The sequence below is a fragment of the Chaetodon trifascialis genome, chromosome 15 (genome assembly GCF_039877785.1).
Source record: "Chaetodon trifascialis isolate fChaTrf1 chromosome 15, fChaTrf1.hap1, whole genome shotgun sequence".
Taxonomy (NCBI): Eukaryota; Metazoa; Chordata; class Actinopteri; order Chaetodontiformes; family Chaetodontidae; genus Chaetodon; species Chaetodon trifascialis.
Window position 1 is genome coordinate 10,515,962 of NC_092070.1, and position 21,510 is coordinate 10,537,471.

The 21,510-nt window shown below is 43.6% G+C and overlaps 1 protein-coding gene across 2 annotated transcripts in view; it reads right to left on the bottom strand.

The window, feature by feature from the left end:
• Positions 1 to 16,701, bottom strand: part of prkcbb (protein kinase C, beta b) — a 98,898-nt gene extending 82,197 nt beyond the window's left edge. For both annotated transcript variants that reach the window (XM_070980928.1, XM_070980927.1), the window contains exons 1-2: positions 16,278 to 16,701; positions 14,654 to 14,685 (exon numbers count right to left, since the gene is read on the bottom strand). In XM_070980928.1, coding sequence (XP_070837029.1) covers positions 14,654 to 14,685; positions 16,278 to 16,456 — 211 coding nt within the window. In that variant the 5' untranslated portion in view covers positions 16,457 to 16,701. The remainder of the gene's footprint in view (positions 1 to 14,653; positions 14,686 to 16,277) is intronic.
• Positions 16,702 to 21,510: the final 4,809 nt, after the last annotated feature.

Sequence of the window (21,510 nt, forward strand, 5' to 3'; positions counted from 1 at the left end):
CTGAAAACTGCCTTTACCCCTATTTAGATTTTGCCATTGATATGAGATGTGCAGACAGACACATACCACAGCGACACGCCACAGATTGAAAGCCCAAACTTGGAGCGAGGCCTTAATGCTGTGAACTGAACAGAACTACTGTGATACGTCAGGAAACACACGTTTAGAAATCTTTCTTTTTTTGACTGCTTGTAGCTTAAACATATCAGAAATGTACCACTAAATCACCATAAACGGGATATTTGTGAAAATTCAAAGACCTGACTATTCTGGCTCTGCACATTAGCAGCATTTGGACATGTATTATAGTGTTTAAGATTAAGATTCACTTTATTAATCACACACAACACAACACAACACAACACAACACAACACAACACAACACAACACGCACATGCCATGGTGAAATTACTTCTTCCGCACTTAACCCATCCAGGAAGTCCTTCCTCCGTGGCAGCCAACAGCAGCGCCCTGGGACCCAGTTCCGTCTTGTCACCATTGGTCAGGTGGTGATCTTCTTGCATGTTTTTAGTGGGGGTTTTATATGGAGGATACCCCAGGTGAACACGGGGAGAACATGCAAACTCCACACAGAAAGGCCTCTTAAAGGGCAGCAGGCACTGAAGGCATGGTGGAGGACACGCCCCCAGCGCCCACAGCGGGAATCACACCCAGGACCTTCTAGCTGTGAGGCGACAGTGTTGCCACTAATAGAAAAATGCTGTTTGACTGATATTTGCACAGGTCATAATCTATACCTCCGACCATGGCTCTGAAAAATCAGTAGTCACTGTGCTGTGTGTTAATAAATCCACGGTGCTGAAGCAGCACATTCATATGTAATTGCACCTTTTTCTCTCAGTCCCACACTTCGGTAAATTTCATCTATGATATTCCCTAATCTACACTTAATTCTATTCACTATTGTTGCCTATATACTCTACAGAGTAGTGACACACTCATGATCAGAGTGACAAGTACCAACATGCAGTCCAGATCACAGATTGGCTACATGCATGCTTTATGTGCTTATGCAACAACAGATCACTACAGACGGAGCACCCCCACAACCATGTAGAACGCATTTACTCCAAACTTTATAGATCAAACAACAGTATTGTCAGTCTGTGAAACTTTGTCCATCAAGAAACATAATAGTAATTATATCAGAGTACATTTACAAACCCACAACAGCAGCATCTCTCCCCCAGCAGTTAGTAATCCAGGTGGGCCACGCCACCTACATGCCATGACTCACGTTTTAGACATTTAGCTCATCTCTTCATCAAGTCAAATTGCAACTGATCAAGTTCAATTTGTAGATCACCTACATGCTAAACAATGAACAGTGGTGCAAAGGGCCTGTGACAGTGACCATGTAGGAGACAAGTGGTGGGGAAGTGAATAATTAAAGAAAGGACAAACAGAGGGGGCATGCAATGTCACTGCCGTGAGAGCACTGTGGGTGGAACAGGGTTAGAAACACACCTTTGGCTTCTTCTCTGAGACTGCAGCAGATTTACATAAACCCGGCTGAACATACACATTTACCTTCTTTTTAATTTACTTTTTTCTGGTCTCTCTGTTATCTCTCTGCTGTTGCATGGAGCGTGAACGGTATCACAAGATAAAAGATGACGGCGCAGCATCCGTCCGACACAACCACTGTTACAAAAGTTTCTGTATCTGCATCTACATCTGCACTGAGTCACGCAACACAATCAAATCTTCAAAGCATTGTTGATGTTCATCATCATTAACACAGACTGTTTATTGCTTGACATTAGCTACATTTCAGGACCGAACATGGCTTACCTAGCAGACCATGAATTGTATCCAGAAGTACTTTATTTGAGGAGTGCATTAAAAGAGCAGGGATTTGTCTTGGTGGGGCCGCAGTGTTGATACAACCGACATAGTAAATTAAGAGAAGACAAAAAACAATAACGTTACTTTAAGCAACAAAACAGCACCGCTTCTGTGATGCTGCCACTAATCCAACCACCAGGAGTCACCAAGTCAGAATTTCACATCCTGCCCACAGAGGCTTTAACGATGCCTGGTCACCGGTTGGAGTGGCTGGTGGCAGCAACCAATACAGCAGCCAGAGGCACAATGAACCATTTCCCCTCTGTGCTGTAGTGAGGCAGCTATTGACAGAGATAAGTACAGACGATGTTCCTCTCTGGGACTGACACAGAGTCACAGTGAGTTAGCACCTATTCATGTGGTACGACTATGCAAACAGCCAACAAAACATTAGTTTATTGAGCTGACATTTTGTATGACCTCGATCTTTGGAACACTAAAAAGTTGTTACCTCTTCCTGACAAACAGAGGTAGGCTAAACTATTATCAGGAGACATCTGCTGATTATCTAAATGACTAAATAGGTCTGTTGTGAGTGCCTTCAAAATTATTCATATGACTGTTCCTAAATGAGCCTTGGATTAGGGTATGGCTAAGTTTAGGTAACTGAAACTAGTTGGTTAGTCAGAGAGAGGTCGCCCTCAAGGTTTGAAGAAACCATGGAGAGAGAGGACAGTCAATATCTATACAACTGCAACAGGTCACTTGTCAGAAAAAGGGGGTGAGATCCTATAAGCCGAGATTGTAATAAACAACTACATAATTGAGTGTGTTCTTCCTGGTTTCCTTCAAATTTTCCAACAGCAGATTTAAGGAATATTTTAAAGCATTTGTTGATGGCACAGAAATCAGTCTTAACTTTCAAGATCTTTGCTTTTTAGTCATGCAAGTGGAGTGTCTCCTGGGATGGCAGTCTGTCAGTGGGTTGGTGGCACCATCATCGAAGCTCACATTTGGGTTTTTTTGTGAAATGTCTCATCAACCGCTCCACACAAATTTCCATGGTATGTGGTACAGGCATTCATCAGAAGCATCTATGTAGGAAGCAGATGACAGTGTCATCCACCCCGGTCCAAGATGGACAAGGATCAGTCTCTCCACGGTCTTCATTAGGTGTGACGTCTGTTGAGGTCCTTGGGGTGCGGCGTCTTCGGCACTGGTACCACGCAGGATGTTTTCCACAGCTGTGACACAAGGACAGCAGATGCAGTGGATGTACAGGGTGGCTGTCAGCTGAATGTTGTGGGTGCAGATGATGGGAGTTGCTGCAGGAAGGACTGGACAGCAGGAGGGGCAGATGACTGATCAAATCTACTGAAGAAAAAATCCAGATCATTCACCCAATTTAGGTCCCCCGCAGACTGGGTGTTGGGTTCTTTGTAGCCGGAGATGGTTTTTAGGCCTCTGCAGACTCCACCGAGGCTGTTCTTTCTGCTCCAACTGATCCTCCATCTTCCTGCTGTACCTATTCTCCCTGACTCTCCTCCTCACCTGTGCATTCTTGAGCTCCGCCTTATTTCCTGGCCGAAGTATTGTTTGTTTTTTTTTTCTTTCCTTGAGGAGAGTCTATGTCAGGCGTAATCAGGGGTTTGTTGTCATGTTTAACACCTCACAGTCCTGGTGGTTGATATAGTCTGTTACGCAGTGCTCCCCATGAGCATCACAAAGTACTTCCCACACAGTTGTATGAAAATGGTCCTTCAAAGCCTCGTCAGCCCTGTTGGTCCATCTTTTCACCATGCGAGTTACAGCTGGCTGTCAGGTTTGTACACAGGCAGGAGGCTGTGATCAGACCTTCCCAGGGGAGGGAGAGGTGATGAGTTATATGCCTCCTTGGTGTTGGGATAAAATAAATTCAGCATTTTATTGTCTCTGGTGTAGCATGTAACATATTGAGTGAATGTGGGCAGAGTGGAGGATGGAGAGTGTGATTAAAATCACCAGAAATAAGGAGGAGGGCATGCGGGTGTTGTGTCTGCAGCCTGCTTGTAATGGAGTGGATGTCATCACACGTGTCATCGTTTGCAGAGGGGCAATATAGACAGCTATAACATGCAAGATAACACCTCTGTCGGTAATATGGCCTCATGCTAACAGATAACAGCTCAATATCCTTACTGCAGGGTTGCTATTTAATCGTGATGTGCCCACATTTACAATATATATCATTAACAAATACTGCCAGTGCTCTTCCTCTTACCACTCTCCTCTGTCCTGTCTGCCCGCATCATCTGCAAAAAGTCCAACACAGCGTTCATGTCCGGAGTTAGCACAGTTAGCCATGTCTCTATAAACAGCATAGCGCTACACTCCTTGGATTTCTTCTGGTGCAGAATCAGCGCTGCTAGCTTGTCTTTCCTATTGGTAAGATATTCGCAGATTCCCCTCCCAGCACGGTGCACAGTCGCAGCATGGATTGTATGACAGTGTTGTACAAACTGGGTTCACACCTACCCAAGATTCAAACAAAATGCAAGCCAGAGTACCCTCAGATGTGGTCAGGCAGGTTTACAACTTGTATTAGCATGCGTTTTCCTGGATTCGGATAATGTATCCGGATACAGATTGCATTTTACTACCAGGTGTAAATGGATGTTAGTCTTGTTTCAGGATTATCAGATTTGATTGAACAAGATGTGACATTTCTTACTTTGTCAATCTGAGGAAGAAAGATTTACAGCTGCTAGAGCTGGTGTCCACTCTTTTTTTGGTTTGTGTGTGTGTGTATGTGCGCGCACAGGCTGTGATGTCAAACAAGCTTGACCCACATTGGCTGTCTGATCCGTCCCGATATGTCTCCAAGGTGTCACCGTGGCAACGGGTGTACAATTGCCGCAAATGTCAGCAGCAAGGACAACCAAGCCCTGAAGGAGATACTGTGTCAATCTGTAACTGAAAGTGAGGACAAGCACGCACACACACACACACACACACACACACACACAAACAAACACACTCTCAGTGATCAGTCTTCAGATGTGTGAAAGTAGATCAGAGCAAAAGGAGTTGGCCCTCGCTGACAAAATTAGACTTTGTCACACACACACACACACACACACACACACACACACACACACAGATGCATCAGATAGCCACCGCTGATGGCTGATAAACAGAAACGGTGAGAACTTCTGTTTTATCATTGACTGCTTCACTCTCTCGCTCACTTCTCCATATAAGTATGCTGAACAAGGCACACACACATATGCACAGTCTCTCACATTAGACCCACTCTCAAACATGCTCACGCACTGATAGATGCACACACGACAGCTCTTTAACACCCTCCACATTAAACTGAGAAGAGGAAGCAGTCATGGGAGGAAACACACTGGGTGTTACTGTAGAATGACTGTCAGAAAAACTATTACTATCACTGTAAACAGCGACAGGAGAGCACATGCATGTTCAGTTAACGATTTAAACAAAAAGCTGTTTAATGCTGCAGCCACATTCCTTAATATTTGTGCATTACCGCCCTGCCTACTGTATTAGTTAATAAGTTTATTGCATTTTCAACTGCGATTAAATTAACACTGCACAATATTGCCTGAATGAATTCTAATTGCTTTGACCTTAAGTTTAACCAATAACCACTACTTGAACTCGTCCATATTGTGGCATGTCTTGCATCACATTTACACTTCCACTGTACACAATCCACTACCGCTCTAATCTGAGTGCAGCAGCACAATAACACTCAAAACTCAATTCAATAAAACCTACACAGCAGCGTCTCCTACACTAGTAATGATCAGAGTGAGCCTTCCCACCTAAAACATATGAATCATATTATGTTGTTGTGTGCCATGAGCACGAGCTGTTTAGGATGCAAGTTTGTTGTGTCTGAAAAGCACCAGGGGAGTGTAGGAAAAATCAATACACTATAATGCTGCAATATTTTTGGCCCTATCAATAAGCCGACTGAGGCTCAATATCAGAGTTATTATACACGCTACAGAGGCATGAAAGACAGCACAATGCTGTTATATAATACAGACTCTTGAAAAAGCTGAAAATAATGTCCTTGACATACTGTTTGGATGAGGTCAGGGCTGAGGAGACAGACTTAAAGAACTCACATAATGCATCAACTGCATGAAAAAAGGTTGTGCTGTTACAATGAGGATTTGATGTCGCAGGTTTTGAAAGCCAATAGTGATACTGGTATTTTTAGCCATGGCTTTGGCAGAAATATCATGAGGCTTTGTTCATTAATGGTCCCCAGATGATGAATCGTGCTGACTTCGGTGATCTCAACCACAAGCTTGACAGTTGTGGTTTTGACTATAAAGTCTCAACAACTATTGGATGGATGTCCAATTTTGTACCAACATTCACGCTCCCCTCAGGATGATATGTAATCACTTTATTCATCCTCTGACCTTTCCTCTTGAGACACCATCGGGTCAAACTTTCAGTTTGTTTTACGACCAAATAATTGCACAAATGACGTTCCCATCAGCCTCAGTTGCACTACTCGGCATGCTAACATGCTAAATTAAGATGATGAACATGGTAAAAATTAGACTTGCTAAACATCAGCATGTTAGCAAGGTCACTGTGAGCATGTTAGCATGCTGACGTTAACAATTAGCTCAAAGCACTATTGTGCATCAGCACAGCCACACAGAGCTGCTCGCATGGCCGCAGACCTCTTTAACTAACAGAGTTTGTAAAGGTGGACGAGCCTATAAATTGCAGTGAGACCATGTGACAAGAAAAACTGTCAATTTAAAAAAAAATGCCATGCAAATAAAACTCTGCACAACTCAGGTTCTCACACTCACATCTACAAAAAACAGTCCCCCTACTTCACACCTCTGATGTGTTCTCCTCATTAACAAGCATGCCTGATGTGGCGGATGCAAAATGCACAGCTCAGTCTATCACTTGCAGAATATGCTTCAGTAACTAGCTTCAAATAAACTGGTCCGCAGAGGAGTTTTTGTGGTGTTCAAAACATGACTCTCATGAAATAATTTATGCAGCAGAAATAGATGGTCTAAGGAAAGGTGTTCACCGCGGGTTTTGCAAAATGTTTGCAAGCGTCTTATACAGATGATAACAGATGTCTGACTTAACGGAATTACAGTTTTTACCACAAGACGACTACTGTTGTCCAGATTACTGACAGGCACCAACCAAACTCACAGAAACTCTGATGCTATAAGTATGAGAGATGGAGATGACTAATTACGGTTAGAAGGTTAGAAACTTTATTGACCATAATGTGGAAAATGGGCTTTGGCTTCACCACAATCAACATAGGTTACAATTAAGACAACAGTAAAACACAGCAAATTAGGAGAGTTTGGAGTTCAGTTCAAGTGCAAAGTGTCATTATGGACTTCAAGCAAAATTGAAACCTCCTTTAAAAAGTTTTGTTTTTTGTTTTTTTTTTCACGGTGAACTGAAACAGCAAGATAAGATCCAATACAATTTTCCAACATTCTCACAGTGTTTCAATTAATGGATCTCTGATGCATTAGCATGTATTTCATATGGCAAGAGAAAGAAAAGAAAGTACAGTGTTTAAACCTTGTGCCTCTTAAACTGCAGGCAGTTCTGAGGGCTGCAGGATTGAGAACCCCACAGTTCCATATCTTTATCATCCGATCAATGCTTTCTGTTATCTCCATAAACACCTCTGTCTGCCTCTGTCGCTTTTTAATCCTTTGCTTTTTTCTGGCGCTTTTCACCGTCCTCCCTTCACACCTACACAGTCAGCCCTCCCTCCTCTTCCACCCCCCTCTCCACTCCCCCATCCATCCATCTATCTATCCATCCATCCCATTTGGTGGTACTCTCAGTGGAACACTTGGGCTATTTATAAAAGCATCAAAGCCCACAGCTTCCAACACACAGCCACTAGAGAGAAAGGGGGGAGATGGAGAGCGAGGTGGAGGGGAAAGTGGGGAGCTGGAGGAATGGTGGAAGGAGGTGAGGCTAAACAAGGAGGGAGAAAAACAGATGGAGAAGTGCTGAGAAAGACAGAACGATGAATAAGACAAGGGAAAGCGAGCTGGAGAGAGAGGGGTGAGAACAAAGAGATGGACAGGGGGAGAAGGTGAGGAAGAGAGAGAGAAACTGAAAAGACAGAGGGAGTGAGATAGAAAGGAGAGAGCGGCGGGTCAAAAGAAATCGGGCAAACAAAGAGCTCAAAGGAGGTGGAAAAACAAAAGACTGGATGACAGAGTCAGATATGTTTTTATCCATTTCCCTTTGCTTCAGGAGCTCAGTGATACACCTCAGCATCAGCTCTGACTCTGTTTCTCTGCGTTTCATGTGTTCATGCATGAGTGCCCGTTTTGTGTCCGTGCATGCACTTGTGTGATCCGTGTGCGTGCGTGCATGCACATGTGCATGTATGTGAGTAGGAGGCGGGCTTTGGATCCGGAGACCTTCCGCCCACACGGGTTGAAGTTGCAAAAGCACCTGAGCTGCGTTCGGCACCGCCAACAGACACAGATGTTTGCAAATGTTCACTAACTCATTTGAACCTGAATAGGCTCATGAAAAGGCGGAAAACATATGATGTGAATCCAGAGGAACTGTGGGCATGGTGCCCAAAAGCTGCTTGCTGGTTGCTGGTGAAAGCGAGAGACATCCGATTAACGGAACACAAAAGACGGCATCACTCAAAGGGAAGCTTGAATAGAGCTCTTGACTAGTGCTCTTTATAAATACATACATTTTCTTTTTGAAGAGTGCTAATAGCTGCAGCAAACAACACCTTCATGGGCTTGTTTTAGGTGCAATCTACACCCCGTGCCTACACCATTTTATCTCTGCCTCTTCTTCTCTCTCTCTCTCTCTCTCTCTCTCTCTCTCTCTCTCTCTCTCTCTCTCTCTCTCTCTCTCTCTCTCTCTCTCTCTCTCTCTCTCACCTCTTTTCTACCTCTTCTTCCATGTCCATTTTCGCACCCACCACCTCTCTGCTCGAGTGTCATTCCAGCACACCTATCTCATTCATTTCCCACCATCTGCCTTGTTTAATGTATCCTATATATTTTTTTTAGAATATATATAGTGGTCCTCTGCCTGCAGGAGCCGTTTTGTGCAGTCCTCTTGATTAAGTACATGATTGAATTCTTTTCAGTCGTACCAGGTTTTGCCTTGATGCTGACAGCAGCAACAGCACAGCAGCAGGCACAACAAGACCAATAAAAGGATTATAATTAGGGTGCTGAATTGAATGGTGGAATGAATACATTATGGAGAACTTTAGCCTTCCTCAGCCTCTCCCTTCATCAATTCCGCTTTTTTGAAACCCAGCCGTCTCTTCCCTCTATGAACTGTATCATATGTTCTCAGTACAATATGTTAGACTTCACATCATGCTACACTGCAAGACCACAGAGAGAACAGCACTCTCTGTCATTGCTCTCGAAGGACGTGTATCACGTCTTTCATCCTTCTGTTTTTCCTTACGCTTGCTATGAGCTACTTTCACTGGAACTTTCAAGGAAATCACATGTAATCCTCCTCTCCTTCCTACACCCTTCCCACTCACTTTCTCCCCCTTTTGTCTCTTCCCTCTATGAATTCCACCCCCACTTTTTCTTTCCTTAGACTCTCTCGCCCTCACCATCCTTCTTTTCGTATATCTCGATTTGTTATCCATCTGATTCTCTTTCCTTCCTTCTTCCGCTATTTGCCCTGTATCTCTCACTTCCTGCCACTCAGTCCCCCCTCCATGCCTCTCAAGCTCTCTAAAGGGATAATTTGTCCATTAAGTCTGTGTGGAGACAGTGGAGAACACTTGACAGCCCGTTACACACTGAAACCCAACTCATCATTAGCACACTCATTTAGGAGCGCGTGCACAAAACCAATCACGTGGAAACATCAGAACACACGCAGTCCTGCACAAACAGCCATTAAGGAAATAAGCGCTGACCAGCTCAGTAAAAGGAACATGAAGCACGTGCGCACGCAAATTGCCGCAAAGAAGTATTACATATAATCAAAACTCACACAAAACACCACATTACATAACACGAGCTGCCACCGCCCTTTGAGTCCTACACTCTTTCTAGTGTATGGAAAACTAAACAGCAGAAACCCAGTGAGGCATTACAGTTTACTGTTTACAGCTTCAACAACACTGAAGCAGCGAGCTGCTCCGACCAGCAACGCTGTGCGAGTTACACAACGTGCAAAATCCAGCCAGCCACACCGACTCAAAGCCCCATTCCAACAGCTGGCTTTGGCTTTCTTTTTATTCTTCTTGTGCAGCATTCAGTCACTTTTCCCACCAAAATAAAAGGTGTGGAGCGGATGGACAGATAATGTTCTTAAACTCACCTCCTACAGTCTTCTGTAGCTTTGTCCTGAGTTCAGCTCTGAATTTATTTTTAAACTGTTAACCATAGACCGTGTTCTCTGAACAGCAGATACTGATTGGAAATTTAAATAATGGCTCAAGTCAAATAAGGCAATTCAACACTCACGTTAGTTCAGACAAGAAATATAAGTTTTCTGCATCACATCAGCGGACTGTCAGAAGATCTAAAGAACATCAGATCAGGTCTGAAACACTGATGACAAAACTACCGACACCACATCCTTCTTAGGCACCACAAGCCGCTGCTGCTTCTGAAACCTGCTAAAGGCTGCCGTTAGGGGTGCAGCCCTCCACCCTCCTCCTGCTGATTCTACAGCATGCTGCTTGGAGTGGGACCTGTATGTCCTGCAGTATGTAAACATTTTCTTTTCATTGCTAAACCTGTCTGTCTATAAACCTTAGTGTTAAAAAAGGCAACTGAAAAACATATCTCATTGATTTAACAGTGGCAAATCTAACTTCCTTATTTCACCCATGACGAGGCAGAATGAAGACTAAGAGGAACAAGTGTCACAATATCAAATGCTACTAATGAAGCTTAGCTTTGTTGAACCTACATACATTTGCTTTGCATGTAATCTACATCAATCCAGGCCAACGACAGCAATGGACATGAAATCGAGGCCTTTTTTAGGTCAAGCCTGCATGTCATTTGGAAACAGTGGCACAATGATCATTACGACCTCAACCATAATGATGGGACATTGCGTGAGAGTGGCTCAGCTACAATATATTTACAGGGATGGCATGCAGATGGCATAATAAGTGAGTTGCAGTATAACAAGTGTAAGAGATGCTTAAACAAGCTTCCCCTTTTGGCTCACCAACACTTAAAACAACAAAAACTGGAGGAAGGGTTTGTACAACTGTTTAACAGTAAAATTCAAGCACTTTGGTACCTAAAGCGAACATTTTTTCAAACTCTTGAGGCCTTTGTCGGCACATCTAAATTGTTATAATAAATGCAATAAGGTTTACAGAATTCCTTCATACCCACAGCATCCAATGTATATTTTCACTTTGTTTATTTCACTGTCTATTGATATTTACCTTGATTGTATGTATTGACATGAATATTTGATATGTGCTCATTTTGACATCAGGAGACAAACAAATATGATAACTGGGTCGGTTCATTCCAAATGTTAAAGACTCTTCAGCTTAGACGAGTGATCGTATGGATGAAAATCAAGTATTTTTCAAAGAACATATTTGAATTCAAGCATGTTCTCAACCTTGGAAACAAAGTTAAAATTAAGCATTTTCCAAACTTACGGTGCTTTGTACAAACCCTGTGAGGGGGTCAGAGGTCAAGAGCCATTATCAGGTACAAGAGACAACAACTTGGAGGAATATAACTTTAGGAGCTAAGATCTGATCCAGGTAACAAGCATACAACCAATCCATAAACACCATGTGAGACAGCACTGAGACTGCTGATACACTCACAACAGACAGAGAAGCAGCAGTGTACACAGCACGCCAGGTCTTACTGATGATCTGACCTTTCATTAAAAAACATGCAACCATGCACATGATTTCTCTCACATTGTGTTTGGATTATGCATATAGTAACAAACTACAAACTTCGTCTTCGTTATCGTCTTCACTCACCTATAAATTCATGTCATCATAAACTGTAACGTATCACGCTGCCTACACACGAACACCCTCTGCTCTGTGAGAACTGTGTGACTGTCAAACAAACACCATGTAAACCCAAGAGGCAAAGCACACCCAAACACTGTGTGTGCGTGTGTGTGTGTGTGTGTGTGTGTGTGTGACCTTGCAGAGGAATTCCCTTTCTCCCAGAGCTCTAGGGAAGCGATACCCTGCCCCAGACGGACAAATGGGTCGAGAGCAAATCTTACACACACACACGCACGCACGCATCCACGCATGCACGCACGCACACACACACCTGATGAAATGTGGTAAATGCAAACTGTTGTCACACACTCAGCAAACAAACATATATATGTTATTTTGGGCAGCAGCTGGAGCTGGCACAGCTTCCCTCTACCTCCTTTATCCATCCAGCCATCTACTGCTGCCCTCCTCCACACCTGCCTACAAACAGACCCCTTCCTCTCCAGAGGCACGGCGGGTGCACAGTGCAGCGGATGCGTCCCCTAAAGGAGACTATTGACCCATTACTTATAGACATGGGCTAATTACCAGCTAACCCACTGCTGTGTTGAACAGCACCTCTTCCATCCTGCAGCATATAGACGGTTGCGTCTGACTATTTCACTGTTGCTAGGAGACATGAAAATCCTTGAACACATCCAGTTGGCTGCTGATACAAGTGGAAAAAACAGAGACTTAAAGTAAATTGATGAAAAAAAAAAAAAAAAAAAAAAAGCCCAAAGTACCACAGCCTTTTCTGTCAGCTGGATATGTCTCTCTAATAGTTTGTCATTTCCTGTGGTGACTCGTACAAAACCCATGCTGAATCTGTCTCCGCTGTGCAGTTTGGACACGGTGGATGAAAGACAGGGAGGAAGAGGAGAGAGAAGAAAAGCAAAGCGGATCAAGTTTTCTCCATCAGTGTGGCATATCAGATAGCACCGAGAACTACAGCGCCTACAAGCTTCATCAGTGGTTTATGTAGATGAAACCAACCAATTTCAGAAGGCGTTTGTCATCGCAGGAAGTGAACACTGCATCGCCGTCGATGAACTGACGCAAAATGAGCTAACTTTAACTTCTGACTTTCATCCTCCATTAGTGCAGAGAGGAGAATTCTGAGCGCCCTGACAGGACGTTTCTTGCTCAGTTTTTCACAGAACACGTTTTGATATGTCACAGCAGAAGAAGCACAGATGTAAAGAATAAAATGAATGAAGCTGCTTTTTCACTTTCAGGATTCTGCTATGGCGCATGCTGGCTCACTGACACGCTATCATCGCTGACTGGGACGCCTGAATAGAGCAGAGTTTTTAGTAACACCTGTGCTTTTCTTACTATGAAAAGTCTTATTATACCTTTGACATTTTTAAAAATAAACAGTATTGACTATATGACTGGGATTGTTGCTGAATGCTGAATCACTTCCTTCCACATCCTTGGTCATCTTCCTACTAGACGTACTTATATCTACACCTACAGTGAATCAAGCACCAAAGTCCTGCCTCCACTTCCAGACTTGCCTCTGTTGCACTGGTTCTTGAACCGCTTCCGTTCAGGATTCCTGGAACCAGCCCGTGTTCCCACCAGTTTTGAGCGGAACCATTGTAACCAAGGATGTGTCATCAATGGAGGCCGTTGCATAATGCACAACGGAAGTAAACAGTAGTAGCAAGATGGCAGATGGCATTGAATCCCTGCAAGCTTTTGTTCTGTTATTACAGATATTTGTTTTTATACAAAAAACAAACATGGACCTACTACTAATGACTGCTGTTGCCTTCTCCATCCCAAGTGTATGATATGACACGCCAGCTGATGTCACACTCAGAAAACCTGCTGTCCTTTGGTTCCAATTCGAAATCAACCTTTCAGGTTGTGACCTGATTTCAGTTTGATCAAAATGCTCCAAACAGATCAAAATGTGGTGCGTGAAGCAGAACAGAACCTGTTTCATGTTGGTGGAAAAATGTGTTTTCCCACAGAGATCCTTTAACAGCCAACAAACATGAACACAATCAAACATATATTTCAATATGGTGGAAATCATTTCTTTCTTTTCATCTGGATTTCTTTTGGAGTAAAAGCATCATGATGATGTTCTTTGTTCCCATCAAATACCAAAGAGCTGCAAGACTGCTTTAAACCTCAATGCTTTGAATAAATTGCACCCTGAGGAGGTTGATTGGCCTGTCAAGCTAGTGATGTTTTGAATCAGGATTTGAGCTTTGGAAATGGTGTTCATTAAATCCCTTTAAAAATAATGCCAGTGAATAAACAATGGCATGCCCTTCTTTTTAAAAAAAAAAAAAAAAATTGCAGTCGTTGTGGAAACAAGTGAAATGCAGAAGACACTGTAGATTGTGTTTTTGTGACTTTGGAATCAGAAACAAGTGCTCATTCATTTCAGAGGAGTAGAAGAAAGGAAACAAATGAAATGAGTTGCTGGAGAGGATGAAGGGAAAGATATGGAGAAGAGAGGTGGAGAAAAAGAAGGCTGGGGAAGGAAATGACAAAGGTGAGGAAGAGAGGAAAAGAGGGGAGGCTCAAAAGGGAGATGAAGTATGAGAGGACTCACTGAAAGAGGAAGATAATTAGAGTAGACAAAACAGAGGCAGAGCAAACAATGAAAGAAAGTCAGAGCGACAAAGTTAACATCCAATCATTCAGCAATGGAGCACCAGTTAGCAGTGTGTGTGTGTGTGTGTGTGTGTGTGTGTGTGTGTGTGTGTGTGTGTGTGTGTGTGTGTGTGTGTGTGTGTGTGTGTGTGTGTGTGTGTGTGTGTGTGTGTTTACTCCACCTACCTTGACACTGGAATCCCTGCTTGCCAAAACCCCTGCGGAGAGAACATACACAAAAAAACAGGTTGAACACTGTGCAGGCACAGGCGTGTGTACGCACATACAGCGCTCTGCCTCTCTCTCTCTCTCACACACACACACACACACACACACACACACACACACACACACACACACACACACAAAGAAAGGACTTAAAAAGGAGTTCTGAAACCCTCTCGTTTCGCCTCAAGACATTTGTGCAGAGAAAAAGGTCAAATGCTGTCTGCCGTTTGTGTGCAGCGTGAAAGCTCTCCATCCAAAAGAGCACAAATTAAACACACACACGCACACACACACACGCTGAAGTGTGCAGGCAGCCAGGACATTCGATTAGTGCGTGTGAAGTACAGTACATGCATGGAGGTCAGCTTGGGTCCGCAGATGCACTCACACACATTGTTGTGTGAGGCAGGCCTACAGCTGCCCCAAGGCCAAATGGACAACCACACCCAGTCAATGGTATGGAGTATGCTGGGATGCCTGCAGGTGCCCACACACACACACACACACACACACACACACACACACACGCACACTCATACACACACATTCGGCCCTGCTCATTTTCATATTGTGGCTACAAATAGATAATCTCTAGGGCTGTGAAATCACTTAGTGCTCTCATTGTTCTTTTCATTATGCTTATTGACCCAAATAGGCCGAAAGATAGATAGAAGGGTGCACAGTGTTCCTCTATTTAGGAATATTTACAACCAGTGAGACCATCCCATTTGAGTCACATGAACACACACACATGCACGCACACACACAACCTTCTAGGTCAAATTATTTAGCCATTCACAAATTAAAAAGCCCATCACAGAACTTAAATAATGGCCGTTTTGGGAATAGTGCACAGTGCAGATAATAATAAACGGCACAAATTAGGCCAACACAGAGCCGGGAACTCTTTTAATAGCCCCGGCGCTGTCACTGTCTAGTAAACCCTGGTGGGCTGCAGGGTGACATGTCTGCGCAGGTGACTGAAGGGAGATAACGAAGAGGAGGAAGGCTGAGGTGGTGTCAGTGTTTGACCCATGTGAAAGACCGTTGCTTTGGGGAAACATGGATGTGCTCTCAGTTCCTTAATGCCTTCAAACAATGGTCCGCAGCTATTCTTTTTCATGGGCGCATCCCACATATCTATCCGTCTTCCCTTCTGCCCTACCTCACACATATAGCATCAACAAGTACAAGAATAAGGCTGAAATCGATGTGCAACCAACCAGTGCAACCCTCCCACTTTCTCTATCCCTCCTGTAACTTAATGATGTAATACAATCAAACACTGGAGTCTACAGCCATTTTGTCTTTTTCATATCAATAGCTCTAATTTCTCTCTCTCTCCAGTTCTCATTTAAACATTGAATTCATTAAACCATGAGCTAAACTGAACTAAAGTTGCCTCCTTTCTTTATAACCCACCTCTCCACTAATCTAAAAGCTTCATTTTTAAACAATGCATCATAACTCATATCTTTATCTTTCTTTCTCATATTTTAAACACCAAGAGAAGCAACAACCCATCTGAAATCACTCAGCTGTCTAAAGCAGCCCTCCATCCCTCCCTGGGTCCGCTCCTCACCAGATGAAGTCGGTGCAGTGGCTGCAGAAGGTGGGCTGCTTGAAGAAGCGCGCGATGAATTTGTGGTCCTTCACCTCGTGCACGTTCTTCTGGCGGAGGGCTCCCTGGCGCGCGAAGCCCCGCATGGGCTCGCGGGGTCCGTCCTCCCCGTCGCTGTTGGCCGCCGCCGAGTCTGCCATTCTCCGACTATCTGTGTCTTTCTTCGCACTTTAACTGACCGACGCCAAGTTGTTGGTGCCTGGGAGCGTTTCTGAGGGTGCAAAAGTCGCCTCTCGTGCGCTGTTCCGAGTTGAGGAGTTCAAAACTGCGACGCTGCGATCAGCTGATATTTGTCTTTGGGTAGTTTGTTTGGGCTTTTGCCGTCTTGTCTTGGACCTGAGTAGACTGGCGTACGCTGCGCTGCGCTCTCACGCTGTCCGCTTCCTCCTTTTCTTCAGAGCGCACGGAGAGGTGACTACCAGAGAGAGAGAGAGAGAGAGAGAGAGAGAGAGAGAGAGAGAGAGAGAGAGAGAGAGAGAGAGAGAGAGCTCACTTCCTGACATTTAAGGTAAGTGTTATTTGGAGAGTCTGTAAAGCTGTAAAAGCTCATTTATCTCTCTCATCTCTGACACTTTGTGCCTAAAAGTGCAGTTTAATTAATTCACACCACAACTCTGAAATAGCAAACATCCACAAAGCTGGATTCGCCCGCATATTTCAACAGCACCTGTATTATGAAATAGGAATATTTGCATCCTAGTCTCGTCAATTTTTCGTGTCAAAGGTGATGCTAACTTTTCAAGTGTTAGATCTGCTGATTTTTGTTCATGACGTGAGTTCATCCTCTGTGTGATGTTATGATGAGGCGATACATCGGAGCATTTGACAGAAAATTAAGTGAGGGATTGTTAGTGGATTAAATAACCAAACCATCTTTGGATAATCCTGGAAAATTAAATACCTGACAAATCGACTGATTTACATCACATTGCATCTCTCCTGGAAATGAAAGGAGCAATACTAACATGACCACATGCGCACTGACTGTTATGGTTCCTGTTGTCCACACTGATTGTCAGTGATGGGGAACAAAATCCACAGCCAGTCTGTGCAGACATGCTTTCCAAAGGTCAGGCAAAGCGAATATGAGCCAATGTGGTAATATTAGCATACAAAGAGGGAACTTTGTACTAAAAGCAGCGTATATCTGGATGATTTGTGTGAGTCAAACTGCAAAAGCAGAAAAAATTTATTTATGCATGAAACGACGAGTGTAATGTAATGTTTTGTCCCCCATCATCCTCCCCCGCTTTAGGAGCAAGTTTCTGTGCCTGCCGGCGTGGACAGGAGGAGTAATTACAGCACCCAATAATCCTTTCAATATGTATAATGGCATGTCAGCTTTGAATTAAGATACACTTGAAAAATTGTGCACCTGTCCTTTATTCATAATTTCAAGGACACAGAGTTGCACAGTGGTCCCAAAAAGTCCAGTATTGAGATACTAAAGCAATAGATATCTTAGTATTAACAGTATATTAACAGTATGGCATGGCAGCTGACATATTTATATTGTCATGTGGTGCACATCAGCTGATTAGACCTAGCTGGCATTCAAGTGGTAAAAGTAAGTCCTCATCACAGACCTCCAAACAGCTGCATTACACCACAGAACTCCATCCGCAGACTCTGTCCAGGACTTCAGTCTGCAGCACTTTAAATATGTGTTTGAAACATGCTCGCCTTTGCATGTAAAACGATAGCACATGCCACATCTTCCGTTTTTTAAGATTCACTTCTATCTGGGGCAAGTTATGCAAGGACAGTATATGGAACAGGAGAATAAACGTCATTTCTTAAATTAGCAGCGTATACAGCCAACAGCAAACACAACGAGTGACTTTCAATATTTGGGATTGGAATGTTCATTTTCTATGTCCCATCTGAGGAAGGAAAAACACAGACTGCCCTCCCTTTAAGTCTGAGCGCTGGCATTGGAAGCGCGCACAGTTGCTGAGTTCTGACTCATCTTAAGACTTTTGCTTTCAAAGGGATTTTGGAGGATCATCATCTGCGATTGTTGGATGAATTTCATGTCACCAAGTTTCCCGAGATGCATTTAAGGCACTAAATTCCATAACTTCCTGAGTCATTTGCTCAGTCAATGCGATGCTTCATAGAAAGAGCCAAGAAACCTATTTAACCACCTGCATCTCTCTGTGTAGTAAATGCAGAGGCATGAATATGTGAGGCGTGATGACAGTGATGCAGGGACGTGGTGAGGTGAATGATTGTTACTGTGAGTGTGAAGCACGACATCGCTGCTGACAACAAGTAAACATACTTAATGGCTACATAGCTTTCATATATGCACGTACAGCAAAGTACTATTGATCTCCCACCTGTTTTAAAGCTACAGAATCTGATTTCGGGACAGTGACAGCCATCATCCCAACACACACACACACACACACACACACACACACACACACACACATCATGGCAGTCAGCTGGCAGTGAATGACCTAGATGAGATTGATTTAGCTGCAGGACAGAAAACTCAGTGTGTGCAGCTCTTCCGTGGTCTCATCGATACAAGGTTTACTGAGATCTCCATTTTTCTAACCTTTCTGCTCCCTATTACCTCGCTGCATCGCTCGTCCAACCTGGAACATTAGAGGCACACATACCTGCATTGTTACATAAGCGTCTGTCTCGACGGCCGACAGACTGTGAAATGATAAGAACGGCTTAATTTGCAATGGTGACAAGCACCAAGAGACACTGGTGGTGACGTAAGCGCACCCTAAGCACCTGAATGGGCCTGTGTGTATGTATAGACTGGGAAACGGTGACCCATCGTTTCGCACATAAGCCGCTGATCTCTTTCAATTTCATCAATACACAGCGTCTGATGTAACTATTCCCCTGGGTTACTGAACTAGGGCGAGTGTCTGTGCCGGCTAGCCAGCTTGGACGTCCAATAAGATGTGGATGACAACAGGTGATCGCTGCCAAAAACACCTCAAACCAATCTTGAAAATCTTTTCCCCCCTTCATTTTCCCACAAGAGTAAATTCATGAAGTCATACACACCTGGGTTGAAACCCAGAGGTACACTATGTGTGCGCAAAAACACCCACACAAACACACACTACAAAATATCCCGCTAGCAATATAAAGTATACATCATATACAATATACAACCAAAATATACACCATCAAACAAGTATACACTATACACAATTCAAATTCACAGGACTAATACTAATTAATAATAACAATTGTACATCTATCTCTAATTTACTTATCTAATTGCTGATTTGTTGTACCTTGTTGCTCTAATTTTACGGTGCAGGATTCTGCTTGACCTGCGACTCCCTCGTAATTTCAGGTGGAGATTACCGGTTGGAGAATCTGATCAGCACTTTTTTTGTAACATGATACAGCTGTGCTGCTCAATACCTATTATCCTACTTGCTGTCTTGATCTCATGCTGCACTTCGGCGTCATCGTGAACGTGCATTTTTCCGAGGGTGCAGATCAGGCTGAAGGACAGAGCGCTCTGCAAAACAGAGTTGTAGAACATCTGGAAGGTATGACGGTCTCCTCTGAAGTGACTCAGTTCCCTAAGAAAGAACAGCCTCTGTTGTAGTTTCTCAGTCCGTGCGCATTCACCGAATCCTCAGTGATCATCAGTTCCAGCTCCAAGATATTTGGAAGTTCCTGCTCAAGACCTGCTCAGCCATTTCACCCTTATTGTTCTGGAGTATCTGCTGTCTTTCTCCTTCTAAAATCTATGAGTCTCTTTCAATTTATGTTATCATCACCACAATCACATCAAATCTAATCTTTCATTTTCCTTTTACAGCACTTGAAGTCCACCACCATGCAGCTCTGTGAGCACTTCCAGTTCTAATCTTAGCATGCTATCATGCTCAAAATGACAATGCTAGCATGTTGATGGTTAGCAGGTGCTTACCATGTCCGCAGTCTTACTGTAGCATGTTAGCAAATGCTAACATGAAGCAAAGCGTTGGACCATCCAACCAACAGGCCGTCACTGCCACTGAATTTTAAGTATATCAATATATAACCTTAATGCTAAATGTCTAAATGTGGAGTATAAAAGAGGTCGACCTTAATGCTGAATTTGCTTGTCAGGAAAATTCCAAAAGTTGATGTGAGACACACCCCCTTCACCAGTATCATTAGCCTTAACTAACCTGAGTGCAAAAGATGACTTTTGCACTCTCTCCCCCTCGTTTGGTTTTCAGTAGAGCTTGAAGCGACCCCTCTAACAGCACGCACTTTAACACAGGTGTCAATAACAACATTAACGGTGGCTGTGTTCCAGTTAGTTATCACCCAGACAGAGCAATACCTGAAACCAGCACACCTAAATGGAATGCACCCTGATAAAGCTGCACCTGTGTTCGACGAGTCAAAACTTCTGCCTTTACTCCTGTTTGCTGAAAAGTATTCTGGGACATGTAGGAAACAGCTGACTGAAATGTTGACATTGCTGGGGGGAACGCAGTTACACAGTAGAAAGAATGTGTGGTTTGCAACCAGTTTTTCAGCTTGTTGAACTTTCCGCCTCAGTCTTTCTGTTTATTCTTTGTTCCTCTCGCTCGTATCTAACAAAAACCTAATTTTCTCTCTCGCTGCTCCATCTCATCTTCCTGTCCCTGTCTCTGAGCATCTTTCCTCTCAATCCCATAGTCCTTTTTTCTCATCTTTTCCTTCCACAAAGGGAGGGAGTTGTTATATAAACCTGTTGTTTCCTTCGTCATCCTCTGACTACAGCACAGAACGCATTCTGACGCACAAATACAGTTACACAAATGCACGCACGCACACTCATATACTAAGTGCGCTGCTTCAGGTGCATTGTTGTATTGAGTTTTAATTGCTTGTCTTGACTCAGTTCTTTGATTTCTTTTACCTTCATATAATAGCCTACATAATCTTTTCATCTCTGCACTATCTGGCTAGAAACACACACACACACACACACACACACACACACACACACACACACACACACACACACACACACACACACACACACACACACACACACACACACACACACACACGGCCAGCCATTAGGACAACTGCAGCACTTTAAAGATGTAACCCTTACACACACATAAACACATTTTGTCTACCTACTCCCACACACTGCACACTCTTTGTGGCCTGTACCAGCCAGTCTGTGGAGGGATACTGTCAGTCCTGCTGTGCTGTG